Raw genomic sequence first — 15794 nt, forward strand, 5'->3', positions numbered from 1 at the left:
TTCCCCTTCCCAATCCTCCACCGGCGGACCCTTGATCTGCGTCGCCGGCACCAACCCCTCCCCATCCCCATCCCCAATCCCCCCAATACCAACACCATCTCCCACCCCTCCGACATCCCCACCAACACCACCTCTCCCTTCCCACACCGCCCACGCACTCTCCGCCCCCGTCCTCAGCCCCCACCCCTTCTTGCTAATCGCCTCGACCTGAAAGCGCTGCAACAGCACGACATCGCCCGGGCGCACGACCGGCAGGGAGTCCTTGTGGGGCCGGTACAAGTGGACCTCGACGACGGCGTTGGGGGCGGCCGAGGGGTCGGTGACGTGGAAGGACATGAAATACTCGCGGGGTCCGCGCTTGGCGCGCGCGGGCTGGGTGGGGGGCGAGGTGGTGACGACGGCGATGATGTTGGGGAATTTGTCGAGGTGCGTGCGGAGGGACTTGAGTGGGACACATTCCGGGAGTTCGGTGCGTAGGCGTTTGGTGAGGTCGGCTTTGAGAGCGGTTGCGGTGGAGGTGGTGGTGGTGGATGTGGTTGGGGCGGGGCCATCGGTTTCGACCTTGGCCTCGGCCTCGACGGCGCGTTTGGATGGCGAGGCTAGGGCTGCTCTGGCAAGGCTGACGCTAGGGTCTTCCTTTGGTTTCTCTTTTTCCGGGGTGCCATTGGTGCCGTTTGAGCGGAGACTGCTGGATCGCGCGCGGGTGAGCCGGGGGCTGGTTCGGACTGGCTCGGTGGCCTTCTTGTGACGCTTGGATGCCACGGCTTGACGGGCTAGTCGGACGCTGAGGTCGGGGGTGGGCGAGCGGCTTCGCATTTGATACTCGGCGGCCTCTGACTCGAACGACTGCTGTTGCTCTTGGGTGAGTTGCTCCAAGATCATTGTCTCGTCTTCTAGCTCATCTCTTGGCGAGGGCGGAGGTTGCTGAGCTGTTTCGAGACTCTCCCGTGTCTCCCGTGTCTCCTGCCTCTTCTGAGATTCCTCGGTCTCCACGAGTTGCTTTCGTCCATCCTCAACGGGAGGGTCATGAGCCCCATCCAATGGCGGCACTGAGGATGGTTCAGCTGGGGTGTTCGCGCGTAAAGTATCGCTAGTCGGAGCCTTAGTGGCAGTTTCTACAACCGAGGCGTCAACACCACCTGCGCCATTGATAACCTCATTGTTAGGAGCAAGGCCTTTGCCAGTCCCAGGCTGAGATTCCACTGGCGGCGTGACCACATAATCGACAGGACTTGAAGCCGGAGGCTCCTGGGAGGATTCGGGCACCTTTGGAACCGCGAAGTCGACCTGAGTTTGAAAGCCAAAAGTGGAGGAAGCCACGTCGTCCACCATCTGCTGCAACGATCCTGCTGCGGCCAGCTCTCGGTCCGCCAAAAACGAAGACGGAACTTGTTGCTCTTGTTGTGTAGAGGACTGGGCCTCTGGAAGAAGCCCATCAGCAGCAGCGCTGGTGGCGGCTTCTGGTGTGACCTCGGTAACCACGAGGCTGGCAACAGCCGCCGTCTCGCCCAAGCTTTCCCGCAAGGGGCTGGAAGCTACTTCTTTCAGAGACGCGGAGTCCACCTGCGACGAGCCCGCATCAACCATGTCGACGTCTTCCTCAGAAGAGAAGACATTGCCCTTCTCGGAAACCGCAACCTCTTCGATCGGTTCGACCTGTTCGACCTCTTCGACCTCAAGAGCTGCCATAACAACGTTCGCAGTGACAGCAACGTTGGATGGAGCATTTTCGTCCACGCTCATGTATTCACTTTCGCTCTCCCCGAACTCATCGGGCATCTCAATCTGGCTAGAGAAAGAGAGATCATGCGCATCGGGTAGGATAGTATCATCGTCTTGAGATTCGGTTGCCCAGGTGGCGGCTTTATCCTCCTCAACCTGGCTGGAGAAGGACAGATTATCTGCGTCGGGTAGGCTAGCATCATCGTCTTGGGGTTCAGCTGCCCGGGTGGCGGCTTCATCCTCCTCAACCTGGCTGGAGAAGGACAAATTATCTGCGTCGGGTAGGCTAGCATCATCGTCTTGGGGTTCAGCTGCCCGGGTGGCGGCTTCATCCTCCCCAGGCATCTGACCCTGGCTGGAGAAGGACATATTATCTGCGTCAGATAGGCCAGCATCATCGTCTTGGCGTTTGGTTGGCGAGGTGACGGCCTCAACGTCCTCTGGCATCTCAACCTGGCCAGAGAAAGACGCATCATCTGCATTAGGAAGGCTGGTATCATCGTTTTGGACTTTGGTTGGCTGGGCGGTGGCCTCTTCCACTTCCTCTTCCTCCACTTCCTCCTCCACCACCTTCTGCTCCCGCTCCTCCTCCTCCTCCTCCTCGGGTTCCATGTCCGAGGATTCATCTTGAGCCCTCGCTCCCTCTAGCTCCGGGTCCATGTCACCATCTGCAGAGACTTCAGTAGGCTGCTCGGGCTCATTTATGGAGTCCGCATCGGCGGGCTCGTCCTCTGCATCAGGGGATCGGGAGCGAATTTGCGAGACAAAAAGACCTTCCGAAGAAGTTTCGCTTGGTGCAGGCGGAGATTTCGATAGCGAGACAAAGCGGAGGTCCGACGGGCCTTCTTCGCTGAGCACCAGTTGGGGTTGCGGGACATACGACTCAGCTCGGGCGCTGGATATTCCGAATGAGCCAGGAAATTGGGCGGCGGGCTGCGAGGTTTCGGCGCGAGCAGCCAGATCTGCCAACGGCGCCTTTGGGTGCTGGATGATATTGACGTTTCGGGTGGCGAAATCGACAACATCGGTCTGGCCGAAGACGGGGTTGGGAACCTGCTCCTCCTCCGTGTCGCTTGTTTCCACGCTCTCCAACACGCTCGGCGTGTCCTCGCGTTTTGGACTGAACGGTGCTTCCGAACTTGCCGGAGGCGCCGGAGCATGTGCCGTTTGAGGAGCAAGCGCGGGCTGTTTCGGTTCTGGGACAGGTTCGTCCTCGTCCTCAGAGTCCGAGAGCAGGCTAATAACGACGGGCTCCCCTGACGGCACTGGCGCAGCAGGTCTTCTGGGCTGGTAACGGCTCATGTCGTCCTCGTCCTCTTCTTCGTAGTCTTCCTCGCCGCTCTCGTAATCTTCCTCTTCCTCTTCCTCTTCGTCCCACTCTTCGCCTTCGCCATCCTCATCGTCGTACACCTCGTCGTTGCCATAACGCTCCTCTGTCTCGAGTTCAACCTCCTCATCTTCTTCCGAGAGGTCGTCTTCGTCATCAGAGGGCTTATCATAGTTGCGCTGGTCGTAGTCGCCCTCTTCGATTTGCTCACCATAGGCGTATTCGTCGAACTCGGCGCCTTCGTCCTTCTCTTCCTCAACGCCGACCTCGTCATCACTAATAGTATCCTCATTTTCGACGAGCGGTTGGTTATCGTGTGGTAATGCTGGCTGTAGCGGTTGCTCCTCATGTCTGTCGGGCACATTCTCATGCCCATAGCTGGCAAAGCCCTCGGGCACCCTGTCAGGGGGGATGTCCGCATGAAACGAGAGCTGTTCGGCTGGGGCCCTTGACCCTTCCTCGAGAGCATCCGTACCGAAGTGGCCGCCTTCGATCGAATTGTAGTGCGGGGGTTGTGTCGACATCTCCCATTGACCCTCACCAAAAGTCTCAATCGCGGGGGGTTCCGGAGGCATGTTTTCGCCTTGCACAGCCATCTGCTCTTTGTCCGCTGCATTGGTGTAAGTGTCCATTTCGGAATGTGTTTGGAGGACAGGTGCGTTATCTAGGAATGCCATCGGATACGGATCTTGCTGGTGCAAGCCTGTCTCGGGGACAGATTCGGGCTGTGATGGAGACGGAGAGTGCGTTGTTTGTGGTATATGAGAAAAGCCGAATCTGACCTGCTCAGCCAGGCTCAGGCTTGATTCCACTTGAGCGGGCGCACCAACACCGAAAGAAGAGAAGTTGGAGGTAAAAGATCTCGGGCCGAACAGAGAATTTGGGACTGCTTCGGCGTTGCTTTCTGCAGGCAGATTTGGGTGAGAAACCGTTGTGGAGGGCTGCCCTTGGGACTCTCCCCTGTTGGCCGGTGGCCAAGGTGAGTGTCGGTCCGGTTCCGTGGTAGGTGCTGATTCTATAGTCGAGGCGGGCTCCTCCGACGGTACATCGATGGTTTGTTGCGGTACTACAGGGCCCGGTTCCTCTTGAAGGATATGGGCGACGGGGGTGACCTCGCGAATTGGAGTGTGCTGCTTTTGGGTAGGCGCTGCTGAGGGTTTCCGGGAGAGAGGAGTCGGAGTTTCTGGCGGGACCGGGGTTTTCTCCCATCTCGGAAGACTAGCATCACTTGTTTCCGTCTCGACCTCTACGGTTTGACAACCCTCGTCCGCCATTTGCGGTTTGGGCAACGACCCAGGGGTCGCGTCTCTCAATTGATCTTCGTCCATGGCGTCTGAGACCGGCGTATCACGCTCGGGGCTCGGTGACTGACTGCTGTAGCGCCACGCGCTGCTGTCGCGACCAAACCTCGTTCTTTTTCGACCTCTACCCTTGACTCCACCATCTTCCTCGAATATGTCGAAACCGCCCTCGAAAAGAGCGCCATATGAAAGCCGGGCTCGCTTGACAAAGGCTGGCGAGGGGTACTCGTTCCCTGTGAATTCCGATATTTTGCGAACGGTGGTGGGATTTTCGAGCAAGGTCGGTTCTGGCTCGGGGGTGGCTATCCGAGGCGCTTCAGCCATCAGGTCGTCCGTTTGTTTGGCCGTGGGACTATCGATGCTAATGTACTTTGTCTCGCCCGATTCGCCGAATTTTACCTAAAGGCGTCAGGAAAACTAAAGAAAAACGCTCTAACCGGAATACGAACTTGGAGCGCAAGCTTCTGATTGAATTGCAGTTGCCATTCGACTCTGGCACCCGGGATGCGCCCAGGTGAGGCATCCTTGGACCATTCCGCGCCATCCAAGCTGAAGAGCAGTTCATCGCCGGCCCCGAGCCCACTTTCAGAAGCAGCCTTCGCGCTTGGGCCCTGAAGCTCTATCCGTATTTGCCCTTTCGCGCGGCGAAGGCGCACGTCGGGCTCCGCGATTAGGAAGGCGAGTTTCTTGGTGACGGAATTGTAGGGCCAGGTAATGGTAACCTCGCCGCGGACGGCGCGTGCAGCTTGATTGGGCAAATCGGGATTTAACTGCGCGATTGGAATCCCAGATAGCGAAGCCAGATTGGCAGCGCCATCGCCGTTGGTTGTCGCCATGTTGTAAGGTAATCCGAGAGAGGACAGCAGCTACGGCATCAATTTGGTGTCGCCAAAGCTCTTTGTAGAATCGTCATTTGCCGGTCGCAGTGGGTTGATTAAGCGTGGCGACGCAAGGGAGAAGAGTGGGGGTCAATTCGGAGGTGACGCCACAAAGAGAACGGTCGGATGTCGACAACTACTTGTGTGCGTTGTTGAGGTTGGTGTGTTCCGGAGCTTCGCTCGCAGAAAGCACGGCAAGCTCCAATGATCCAATGATGATGGCAGAGACGCGATGAAAGGGAGCTCCAACATGCCGCCCACCTACCCTGGTCAAACTCAGGCTCAAAACAGAAGGCGGTGGGCTGACCGAGCCTGGGCCAAGAAGTAAAAAGTAGGTAATTTACGAAACGGTAACTATATTACCCCTGCTATTTACCCCTCAACACCAACCATTGGACTTCATGATACATCACATGAAAACCGCCTTACCAGGTGTGTAAATGACCCGTTTCTCAGGTCTTTCCGTCAATCGCTTAAAATCTCAGATAAAACCTTCCTTCCTTCGCGCTGTCATGGGCTCCCAACAGCCCGAACGCTTTGATGTCAAGAAGGTTGCCATCATCGGCGCCGGCCCTTGTGGGCTTGCAGCGGCCAAATACTTGCTCGCTCAAAAGACCTTTCATAAAATCGACATTTTTGAGCAGCAGGCCGAAGTCGGCGGGGTATGGAATTACAGTCCTAAGCCTTCGGGGACGGTGCATGTCCCTCAAACGAGCCCCTATTGTCCTCCGGACCCGCCTCTGCCGCGCGAAGGAGAAGAGGCGCCCGTCTTCCCCTCGCCTATGTACGAAGTCCTGCACACCAACATTCCTCGGGATTTGATGAAATACTCGGATCTTCCGATGAAAGAGGACACGCTCATTTTCCCTTCTCGGCAAGATATTCAGGAGTATGTAGTTGAATACGCCAAAGAAATCCGGCACCTCATACAGTTCTCGACACAAGTGAAGGACGTTCACTTGAGGGTGGTTGACGGGAAAGACCAGTGGGATGTGGACACGGCGTGCCTCCTCACGGGCAAGACGACGAGCGCAACATACGATGCCGTCGTCGTCGTATCGGGCCATTACACTGCGGTTTACATCCCCGACACCAAGGGAGCAGGAAAATTCCACAAGGCACACCCCGGTGTTATCTCTCACTCCAAACACTACAGGACTGCAGAACAATTTACTGGTAAAAAGGTGGTCGTTGTTGGGAATGCCGCATCAGGGCTCGATATCGCAGCGCAGATCAACCGTGTCTGTAAGAAACCGCTGCTGCTCTCGGTGCGATCGCCCACATCGCAAGCCAATCTGGATTATTGCGGTGCCGAAGAGGTTCCTGTTATCGAGGAGTTCTTGCCGGAAGGACGAGGTGTCCGATTCCAGGACGGGAGAATCGAAAAAGATATCGACGCCATCATCTACGCCACTGGGTACCTCTTTGCCTTCCCGTTCCTCCGCTCTCTCGAACCACCGGTGGTAACACAAGGGACCCGAGTGCACAACACGTACCAACACTTATTCCATATTGATCACCCAACACTGGTATTCACCAGACTGCCGGTCAAGGTAATTCCGTTTGCGCTCTCTGAAAGCCAGGCGGCGGTGTTCTCGAGAACATGGGCGAATCTCTTGCCGCTGCCGTCGGTGAAGGAGATGAGGCAATGGGAAGCTGAGGAGGCGGAGAGGCAGGGGCCCAAATTTCACGTTTGGCCGGAGGGCGCTGATGGCGAATATATCAATCAGACTTATGACTGGATCAAACGCTCAGGGACGCCGGGAAAAGAACCGCCGCATTGGAGTCCGGAGTTGCTCTGGCAAAGGCAGATTTATGCCAAGGCCAAGTTGCAGTTTGAAGTGCAAGGGAGGAAAGCCAGATCTCTCGAAGAGCTAGGTTTTGGATATTCGCCAGACCAAGATGGGAGCTAAATCTGATGCCATTTCCCGTAAAACAAATAATAACTACCTTCACTGCACAGCAGATGGTTGGCCGAGCGGGATGGGGCGAGGTCAAACTGCTTAGCGCAATCAAGTCGCACGAGGCCGGAGCCGCATGCATGTCTCAGCTCGGCTCGACTGACCGTTGGGTGGTGATCGGCACTACATCCGGCGCGCGCATCGGTCTGACCACCGACTCGACACGAGACCCGGCCGGTAATATGTTACAAGGGAGGTCCGTGGTTCTAATTCGGAATCCGGGTCGGCCATACATACTTGTATGTACGAATAGCTTTGTGTGGCACAGAGATAACAAGGCCAAGCCCTGAAATATTGGCACACTGGCTCCTGCCGAGGGATAACTTCCGCATCGAGACTTCCCTACTCAAGTGGGGCTAGCGGATTCACTAATTCTGGAATCAGTGGTTTCCTCCCGCCCACCATGCTGGTAGCGATAAACGGTTTCTTGGATGCACCGGGCCCGGCGATTTATAAGCATGTCTCCGTCTCGGGCTCAGGGTTCCCGCTCCGACGGCAGTCGGGATGAGCGGCCCCCAATCTCATCCATCCCATGTTTGGTGTTGCTCTTCTTATCGGCATGAGATCGAACAGAGGACGCAGTACCTTGGATTCTCGAAAATTGGCTTGTTTTTCCACTGCGTCACAGGATAACAAGGCTCAATTCCAATTGCAACATCGGCACTAGTACATACAGCATTCGGAGGAGATTCATACAATATGGACGCTCTCTGCTCCTCACATCGCCGCGTCCGTCTCGGCCGCCGTGAGAAGCCGGTGCCATTGGACCTCAGCCACCACTACTCCGTCGTCACCAAGCGACGGATGCCCTCCAAGATCAAGGAGGCATACAAGTTCTTTCGGATCCCAGGCATCTTGAACGTTGCTGGCGGTTCGTATTATTCCAACCCCAATGCTTATCTGGTCCCCAATGGCACCCAAGGCTCATTCAATCTCCCCTACTAGGCCTCCCCCATCCCGACTTTTTTCCCTTTGATACTCTAGAAGCACAAGCAGCAAAGCCAGAAAGATGGACGCCATCGCCAAACCACCCTGGCGAGACTGCAGTGCCACCAACATCATCGCCGGATCCGGCAGCAGCCACCCATATCGTAGTACCCAAGGTAGTGGATGAGAGCGACCCGGTGAAGAAGATTGACCTTACCACGGTGCTACAATACGGCCTCGCTGCCGGTTATCCGCCGCTATTGTCATGGGTGCGCCAATTCACCCGCGAGAATCTGCAACAAGACACTCCCTATAAGGGCGGGCCCGAGGTGATTCTGACCTGCGGCTCGACCGACGGCTTCTCCAAGACGCTGGACCTGTTTGTTGACCAGTGGACTGAGGGTGTCAATGATATCACCGAGCGCCCGGGTCTTCTTTGCGAGCCATTTGTGTACACCAACATCCTCGGCCAGGCCCAGCCGCGTGGCGTGCAGGTCGTAACCGTAAAGGCGAATGAATCCGGCATGGTAGTAAAGGGACTAGGCGGCCTGGAAGATGTTCTGGCAAACTGGGACCCTTCCAAGGGGAAGAGGCCGCACCTCATGTACACTGTCACGTAAGTAACAACCCGGGAACCCGTCGCCCCTCCTATCTTCTGCTGACCTCTCTCAGCCTCGGTCACAACCCCACAGGCATCGTCCTCTCTGTCGAGCGCAAGAAGGAAATCTACGACGTCTGTAGCAGATATGACGTGGTCATAGTCGAGGATGAGCCGTACTGGTACCTCCAATTCCCTTCCGCCGCCATCGAAGAAGCCAAATCCCGCGGTCTGCCACCGCCGCCCGCCTCTTCGCACCCCAAACCCCGCCGCTCCTCAGGCTACCCTTTCCTCGACTCGCTCACGCCGTCCTTCCTCTCACTCGACACCGACGGTCGCGTAGTGCGCCTGGACACCTTCTCCAAAACCGTCGCGCCGGGCTGCCGCCTGGGCTGGATCACGGCACAACCAGCACTCATCGAGCGGTTTGAGCGCATCGCCGAGTCGACGACGCAGCAGCCATCAGGCTTCGTACAGGGCCTGATATCCGAGCTCGTCCTCGGCAGCAACGGTAGCGGCAGCGCGTCTAGCGCCGCCTTCTCCCTCCTGCGCTCCCCACGCGACCGCGCCGCCTTCACCGGCTGGGACACCTCAGGCTGGGTACGCTGGCTCGAAGGCCTGCGCGGCTCCTACGAGCGCCGCGTCGCGCGCATGTGCCGCACCCTCGACGCCGGCGCCACCCTCATCACCACCGCCCCCGCCCCCACCTCCTCCTTGGACTCCGACTCAGACGAATGGGCGCCGCTCGCCGTATCCAAAACCACGCTCTACTCCTTCCGCTGGCCGCGCGGCGGCATGTTCATTTGGCTGCGCGTGCACCTCGAGACCCACCCGCTGTGGCAGGCGCGCGGGCCCGGCCCGCACCTGCCCGTGCTGGACGGCCCTGCCCTGGCCGCCGCCCTCATGATCTGGCTGACGACCAAGCCCTTCCGCGTGCTGGTCGCCACGGGGTCCATGTTCAGTGCCAATGATGAGGTGCGTGTGGAGAAGGGGTGGCAGTATCATCGGATTTGTTTCGCGGCCGAGGAGGAGGGGAATGTGGATCTTGCGGCGGAGCGGTTTGTGGAGGGGGTGAGGCGGTTCTGGGAGGTGACAGATGTGAGGGTGGTGGGAAGGTTGTTGGGGGAGTTGGGGCCGAGTGGGGAGGTACAGGCGCTGGGGGAGGGCGTGAGTAGTTTGGGGTGGTATATGGGCTGTTAAGGTGTGATGGTTTGGTTGTGAGGTGGGAGGTGGGAGGTGGTAGCCGTTGCAAGATTATAGCATTTGTATGGAGATATATATGATGACGAACGATCTATTTAAAATCTTTTTTATATTTTGTTGGTGCCCTAGGGTTGACTACGACTTGTATTTCTCCGGGATGATAGGCGGGCCTAGCTCTCGCCTGATATCGTCGAAATCCTGGATCCCGTTCTTCCACTTGCCCTTCTTCACCCGCTTCTTGCCGAACATGGAGTAGTCACCGAGGAACTCGTCCAACATCCCGTCAAAGTCTTGCCGCGTATTCCCCTGCACTGTCGACATGGTCGATACTGCTGATACGGAGGCTGTGTCCTCCATGTCGGCGTTGTACTGCTCCTCGATCTTCTCGAACCGCGCATCGAGGATGCCCAGCTGCTCCGTCCTTACTAATGAAGACGACGTCATCGAGTAGGCGGACGGGTTTGTCATGGCACCCTTTCTTGTCTTCTTCCGCCCACCGTTGGTCGTTGTAGTCCATATTGAGGATTGCAGCTCGGATGGTGCGGCCGCCGCCCGGGGCTTCTTCTCGGTCTTCTGGTCGCTCTTGAACTTGTTGAATTCGGTCATCCAGTCGTCCGACCCGCCCTCGCTACCGACCTGCGCCTTGCTCGTGTCGGTAAGCGGTGGTACACCATCTTCCTTAATCTGCTCTCCCGCCTTCACCGTGCGGTCCGACTCCCACCCCTCGTCGTCATCCTCGAAATCGTCGTACGCCTCCTCAAACTCGTACTTGCTCAGCTCCCGCCCATCCTCGGCCAGCTCCTGGAAGATATCCTCGCCAGCCTCCTCATCCACGTACGCCTCGTCCTCGAGCGCCTCCAGCACCTCCCGCAACCGCGGGTCCATGTCCGGCTGGAACCCCGCAATCGCATCCGGCACGTCCTGCTGCGCCTGGTACGTCAGCCGCTGCAGGTTCTTGCTCGGCAGCAACTCATCGTCCAACAAATCCTCGCTCTGGTTCTTCAGATCCAACTGGCGCAGGGCGTCGTCGAGCGACTGTTGCGGCTTGGCCTTTCCCTTTCCTTTGCCCTTGTTGCCACCGACGGGGTCGGCCTCGACGAAGACGGCCTCGCCCGTGCCCTGGCCCAGGTCGCGCAAGTGCTGCATGTAGTCGTACTCGGTGTCGTCGAAGTAGACGCCGTAGTTGGCGGCCTCGCCCTCGTTGTCGCGGATGCTCATCGCGTCCGACCCGAGGTCGGATGCCAGCTCGCTCAGCCCCTGGCCCCGCGCCGACTTGTTGGGCCGCTGCGTCGGGTTGAGCACCATGGCCGGCGCCGACTCGTCGTGGATGAGGGGGTCATTTTGCGGGCGATGCACGAGCGTGAAGTGCGTCGCTGTCTTTTTGTTGCTGTGGCGGAGAGAGGGGTTAGATGCGTCGGTTGATTGAGTGGCAATGGAAGGGGATTGCGGGGAGTGCGTACATCCACTTTCCTTTCGGCATTTTGGTTACAGTTCAAACAACAAAATGGTGTTGATGGTATGGGTAGATATAATGGTTTAGCACAAGTAAATGTGGTTCGGAGTGGTAAGTCGAAGTAAGGTCGTGTGTGTGTGTATGGAAGTTCTGTCTGGATTTGCAATGACACATGATGAATGTCCAAGCAGAATTGACGGAGGCCCTCACCGTGCAAATCAGACGCACATGAATATTTTGGTGGGGTAAAACTGCTTATCTTATCGATAGGGCCGTCACAAGCCGAAAAAATACATGACAGTACGAAGTAATGACACTCTACTCTTACACAATGTACATACAATTCGACAATGGTGGGAATATGGAAACCTACTTCTCAATCATCTTGGGAATGCCAACAAACCGTTCAAACCACTCTATGAAGCCTTCAACATGTGACATATTTGGTCATATTGTGGCGAAATAAGTAGGTACCTAGATCAGGCTATGACTCCCCTGCACCGCCCAGCCAAATACCATTGGCAAATTTGCCCCTCTATCGGTATTTATCAGCAATCCCCGACATCAAACACCCCGCCCTGAAGACGGGGACTTTCATTTTCAACTGCACAACCAAGTCAGCACCGTAACAGTGCTGTCTTTACCGAATAACACCTGTAGCAACCCGTAGCCGGACGGCTGATCGCCCATTATGGTGCTTGCAAAGTCCAAGAAGTCGGTCGGCCTCGGCAACCAACTGATGAAAGATCGGTTTGGCGGGGGTAAAGGCGGCGACAGAAAACGAGTTGGCGCAGTCACACGCATCGACCATGCGACGGGCCAGGAATACATCACAAACGACAGAGCTGAGGCCGGCTGGGTCAAGATGCGCTCCGTCACCGAGCAGGGCGCTTTGGACGAGTTCTTGGCTACCGCCGAGCTTGCCGGAACCGACTTTACCGCCGAGAAGACGAACAACGTCAAGATCATTCATACCGACCAGCGCAACCCCTACCTTCTTTCTGCAGCTGAGGAAAGGGTAGTACTCGGGAAGCAGAGGGAACACAAGGCCCGTCTTACCGTGCCGAGGAGGCCGCAATGGGATGCGTCGACAACCCCCGAGGAGCTCGGTCGTTTAGAGCGGGAGAGCTTTTTGCAGTGGCGGAAGGGTCTAGCGGAGCTCCAGGAGACACAAGATCTTTTGATGACACCGTTTGAGCGCAATCTCGAGGTCTGGCGGCAGCTGTGGAGAGTCATCGAGCGGTCCGATCTGGTGATTCAAATCGTGGATGCCAGAAACCCTCTCATGTTCCGGTCCGAAGATCTTGAAGCGTACGTCAAGGACGTTGATCCGAAGAAGAAGAATTTGTTGCTCATCAACAAGGCCGACATGATGACCTACGCCCAGAGAAAAGCGTGGGCCAACTACTTGAAAGGCGCTGGGATTGCCTATCGGTTCTTTTCGGCCCAACTGGCTAAGGAACTGCTCGAAGCCCAGGGGCCGGAGAGTGAGGAGGAGGAGGAGGAAGAGGAAGCCGGCCCAAGCGGGAGTGGCGCATCTTCAGGGCAAAACGAATCAAAAGAGGAGAGTGAGGGTGAGCCTGGTACAGAGGGCGCTGAACAAGAGGAGGATGGCGAAGCGGACACCCGGATTTTGACCGTTGCCGAGCTGGAGGGCATGCTCCTTAGCTACGCGTCGAAAGACGCAGGTGAGTAATTATCCGATTTCCGATGTGCCTTCAACGCTAACTTGTACCAGGACCGGATAAGAAACTCCAAGTCGGACTTGTCGGCTACCCCAACGTCGGAAAATCGTCCACGATTAATGCTCTTCTCGGAGCCCACAAGGTGTCGGTCTCGGCGACTCCCGGCAAGACAAAGCACTTCCAAACCATCCATTACAGCGACAAGATCATTCTGTGCGATTGCCCAGGTCTCGTATTCCCCAATTTTGCCAGCACCAAGGCCGAGCTTGTTGTCAATGGTGTTCTTCCCATCGACCAGCTGCGCGAGTACAGCGGGCCCGGTACGCTTGTCGCCACCAGGATTCCACGGGCGTTCATTGAGGCCATCTACGGTATCCAAAATACGCACACGACCTTTGGAAGAAGGTGGCACAGGAATCCCGACTGGCGACGAGCTGCTCAGCGCATACGCTCGTCACAGGGGTTTCATGACGCAGGGTCTCGGACAACCAGACAGGTCGCGTGCCGCGAGGTACATCCTCAAGGACTATGTCAACGGCAAGCTTCTCTATGTCACCCCGCCCCCGGATATTGAGGATGCCCAAGAGTTCAACCGCGAGTTGTACGACGTCGCGCACCTCCCGGCCAAGCGCCAAGCGGCTGCTGCCGCGGCGCTGGAAGAAATGTCCATTGATGGTGATGATACCGCCTCCATGCTGTCCGACATGCTCCCGCTCCCGCGCGGAGCCAAGTCAGAGAGGCTGGACAAGGCCTTCTTCAAGCCCGGCCAGGGTAGCGCCGGCCACGTGTCGAGGCCTTTCAACTACAAGTACTCGGAGCAAGGCAAGGCGGAAATGGAGGGCAAGCAGCTGAGCGGCCGGAAATTGAAGGCCATGATTGCGTTAGAGAAGGGCATCGACCCTAAGGATGTGCAGCTCGCGTCGGGGAAGAAGCACTTTAAGGGTGGAGGCAAGCCGAGGGGGAAGAATAGGGGAAATACCAATAGGGCGGGCGATGAGGACTGATGGGAGGCATGTTGGACGGGGGATAAGTTGGCGATAGAGATTTTGATTTTTTTTTCTCTTTTTATTCTGGCCGGTGGTGTTTAAAAGTAGAGGATTGAATTGGTGTTTATGGCTTCTCCTGCGAATTAATGGAGTGGTGGTAGTGATAAAAGCGGCAAGTCCGTATGATAACCCTAACCCTTCCCCGGCTGCCCGCGCAGCTTTGACCCAGAAAATTTCCCTGGTGAACCTCGAACCGTCTCGTGGTTTTGGCTGAAGCTCCGTGTATCGGTCACTCCAATCCTGCCGTGCATATCACAATGGCGAGCCTCCGTGGGTTGTCGAGGCCGGCTCGTAGCCTTCACCTTTCCCAATTATCACGCCAGACTTGCACGGCCGGGTCGATACGATGCGCCTCGTCCGAAGCGGGCTTAAAGGACCTCGAAGACTCGACGCTCACGGCGCCGCAACTGAGCCATGAAGAGAAGAAGGAATTCAGGCCATGGAAGCGTGCTGCCGACAGGAAGGTTGCGCTGCCTAGCGGGAGGTAAGCCATACCCCTTCCTCACCCCCAGCCCAACCCGTCTCGAACACCATTAAAACCAGACACCCTCTCTTAGATACCAATACCACCCCCCAAAGTACAACCGCGGCCCCCTCCACCCGGTCCAGTCACCACCTTCCTCCGACCCAATCGCGCGAGACTTCGTCCCGGGCCCCTTTAACCTGCCGCGGCTCAAACAGACGTACCACTCGACGATTGCATCGGACATCATGACGCTCGCCTACACGCACGTGCCGCCGGGCACGCCCAAGAAAGAGACGCCGGAGCGGCTGCGTGGGTGGGACGGGTCGTCCCCCTACCACAAGAACCGCGCGCTGCGCGGGCCCCGCGGCAACCCCGTCCTGCCGCTCCTCGAGCGCGACGTCACCTTCAACAACATCCCCGAGATCAAGGAGGTCACCATCGCCATCTACGTGCCCGACGCCATCAAGGAGCCCGACCATCTACTGGTGGCGCGCAGTGTGCTGCTCTCGCTGACGGGGACGACGCCCGAGATTACGAAGACTAAGAGCAATGTGGTGCAGTGGGGGATTAAGATTGGGGACCGGGCCGGTGTCAAGTCGACGGTTTATGGGAATGCGGCCTATGAGTTTTTGGATCGGTGTGTACATTTGGTGTTCCCGAGGATCAAGGATTGGAGGGGGATTCGGGGTGAGTTTTGTTGCTGCTTGGGGGGTTTGGAGATGTTGGTGTTTTGCTAACGGATGGGATAATAGCGACGACGGGTGATAGCTCAGGCAACTTGTCGTTCGGTATGTCGCCGGACGAGGTCAAGCTGTTCCCGGAGGTGGAGGCCAACTACTGGGTGAGTGAAAAGCGGGTTTGCTGGATGGCATTGCCATGAGCTAACAGCTTGGTAGATGTATCCGGCCAAGATGCTTCCTGGCTGCCGGGTATTCATCAAGACGACAGCAACCTCGGACAGGCAAGCCCGGCTACTGCTGCAATCGTTTGGCGTGCCATTTTATGGCGAGGTCCGGAACTAGAGCGGCGTAGGTTTGCTTGTACAATACCACTTGTGTATACTTGTAACATCACAGGAAGAACGCATCGTTGCAACGAATAAAGACGGCCGTTTCTTCTTTCATGTTCCTCTATATCCCTTTTTTTCTAATTCGCCATGAGACTCGCCCAGATCATGCCTTCAAAGTTAGAACCCATCCCGAACGCCGACCATGCAGAAAATGCCAC

The 15794-nt window shown here is 57.1% G+C and overlaps 6 protein-coding genes across 6 annotated transcripts in view; 4 read left to right on the forward strand and 2 right to left on the reverse strand.

Moving 5' to 3' along the window:
- Nucleotides 1–5186, reverse strand: part of CHGG_07151 (uncharacterized protein) — a gene marked incomplete at both ends in the record, with an annotated part of 5861 nt that extends 675 nt beyond the window's left edge. Inside the window, 3 exons of the mRNA XM_001224806.1 lie at nucleotides 159–3774; nucleotides 3832–4719; nucleotides 4788–5186. Of these exons, the coding sequence (XP_001224807.1) occupies nucleotides 159–3774; nucleotides 3832–4719; nucleotides 4788–5186 (4903 nt within the window). The remainder of the gene's footprint in view (nucleotides 1–158; nucleotides 3775–3831; nucleotides 4720–4787) is intronic.
- A 554-nt stretch (nucleotides 5187–5740) lies between these two features.
- Nucleotides 5741–7141, forward strand: CHGG_07152 (uncharacterized protein; the record flags this gene model as incomplete). The annotated part of the gene is made up of 1 exon (XM_001224807.1): nucleotides 5741–7141. The coding sequence occupies one exon, from the start codon at nucleotides 5741–5743 to the stop codon at nucleotides 7139–7141; it is 1401 nt and encodes a 466-aa protein (XP_001224808.1).
- Nucleotides 7142–7888: 747 nt separating this feature from the next.
- CHGG_07153 (uncharacterized protein) lies at nucleotides 7889–9914 on the forward strand (the record flags this gene model as incomplete). Its single annotated transcript, XM_001224808.1, has 3 exons — nucleotides 7889–8060; nucleotides 8174–8732; nucleotides 8789–9914. The coding sequence occupies 3 exons, from the start codon at nucleotides 7889–7891 to the stop codon at nucleotides 9912–9914; spliced, it is 1857 nt and encodes a 618-aa protein (XP_001224809.1).
- Nucleotides 9915–10052: 138 nt separating this feature from the next.
- CHGG_07154 (uncharacterized protein) lies at nucleotides 10053–11222 on the reverse strand (the record flags this gene model as incomplete). The annotated part of the gene is made up of 1 exon (XM_001224809.1): nucleotides 10053–11222. The coding sequence occupies one exon, from the start codon at nucleotides 11220–11222 to the stop codon at nucleotides 10053–10055; it is 1170 nt and encodes a 389-aa protein (XP_001224810.1).
- Nucleotides 11223–12061: 839 nt separating this feature from the next.
- Nucleotides 12062–14059, forward strand: CHGG_07155 (uncharacterized protein; the record flags this gene model as incomplete). The annotated part of the gene is made up of 3 exons (XM_001224810.1): nucleotides 12062–13058; nucleotides 13109–13375; nucleotides 13470–14059. 3 exons carry the CDS (start codon nucleotides 12062–12064, stop codon nucleotides 14057–14059), a joined length of 1854 nt encoding a protein of 617 aa, XP_001224811.1.
- Nucleotides 14060–14358: 299 nt separating this feature from the next.
- On the forward strand, nucleotides 14359–15589 carry CHGG_07156 (mitochondrial 54S ribosomal protein YmL7/YmL5; the record flags this gene model as incomplete). The annotated part of the gene is made up of 4 exons (XM_001224811.1): nucleotides 14359–14585; nucleotides 14659–15254; nucleotides 15320–15408; nucleotides 15464–15589. 4 exons carry the CDS (start codon nucleotides 14359–14361, stop codon nucleotides 15587–15589), a joined length of 1038 nt encoding a protein of 345 aa, XP_001224812.1.
- Between the last annotated feature and the right edge of the window lie 205 nt (nucleotides 15590–15794).

This window comes from Chaetomium globosum, genomic scaffold (assembly GCF_000143365.1).
Source record: "Chaetomium globosum CBS 148.51 scaffold_5 genomic scaffold, whole genome shotgun sequence".
In the NCBI taxonomy this organism is placed as follows: Eukaryota; Fungi; Ascomycota; class Sordariomycetes; order Sordariales; family Chaetomiaceae; genus Chaetomium; species Chaetomium globosum.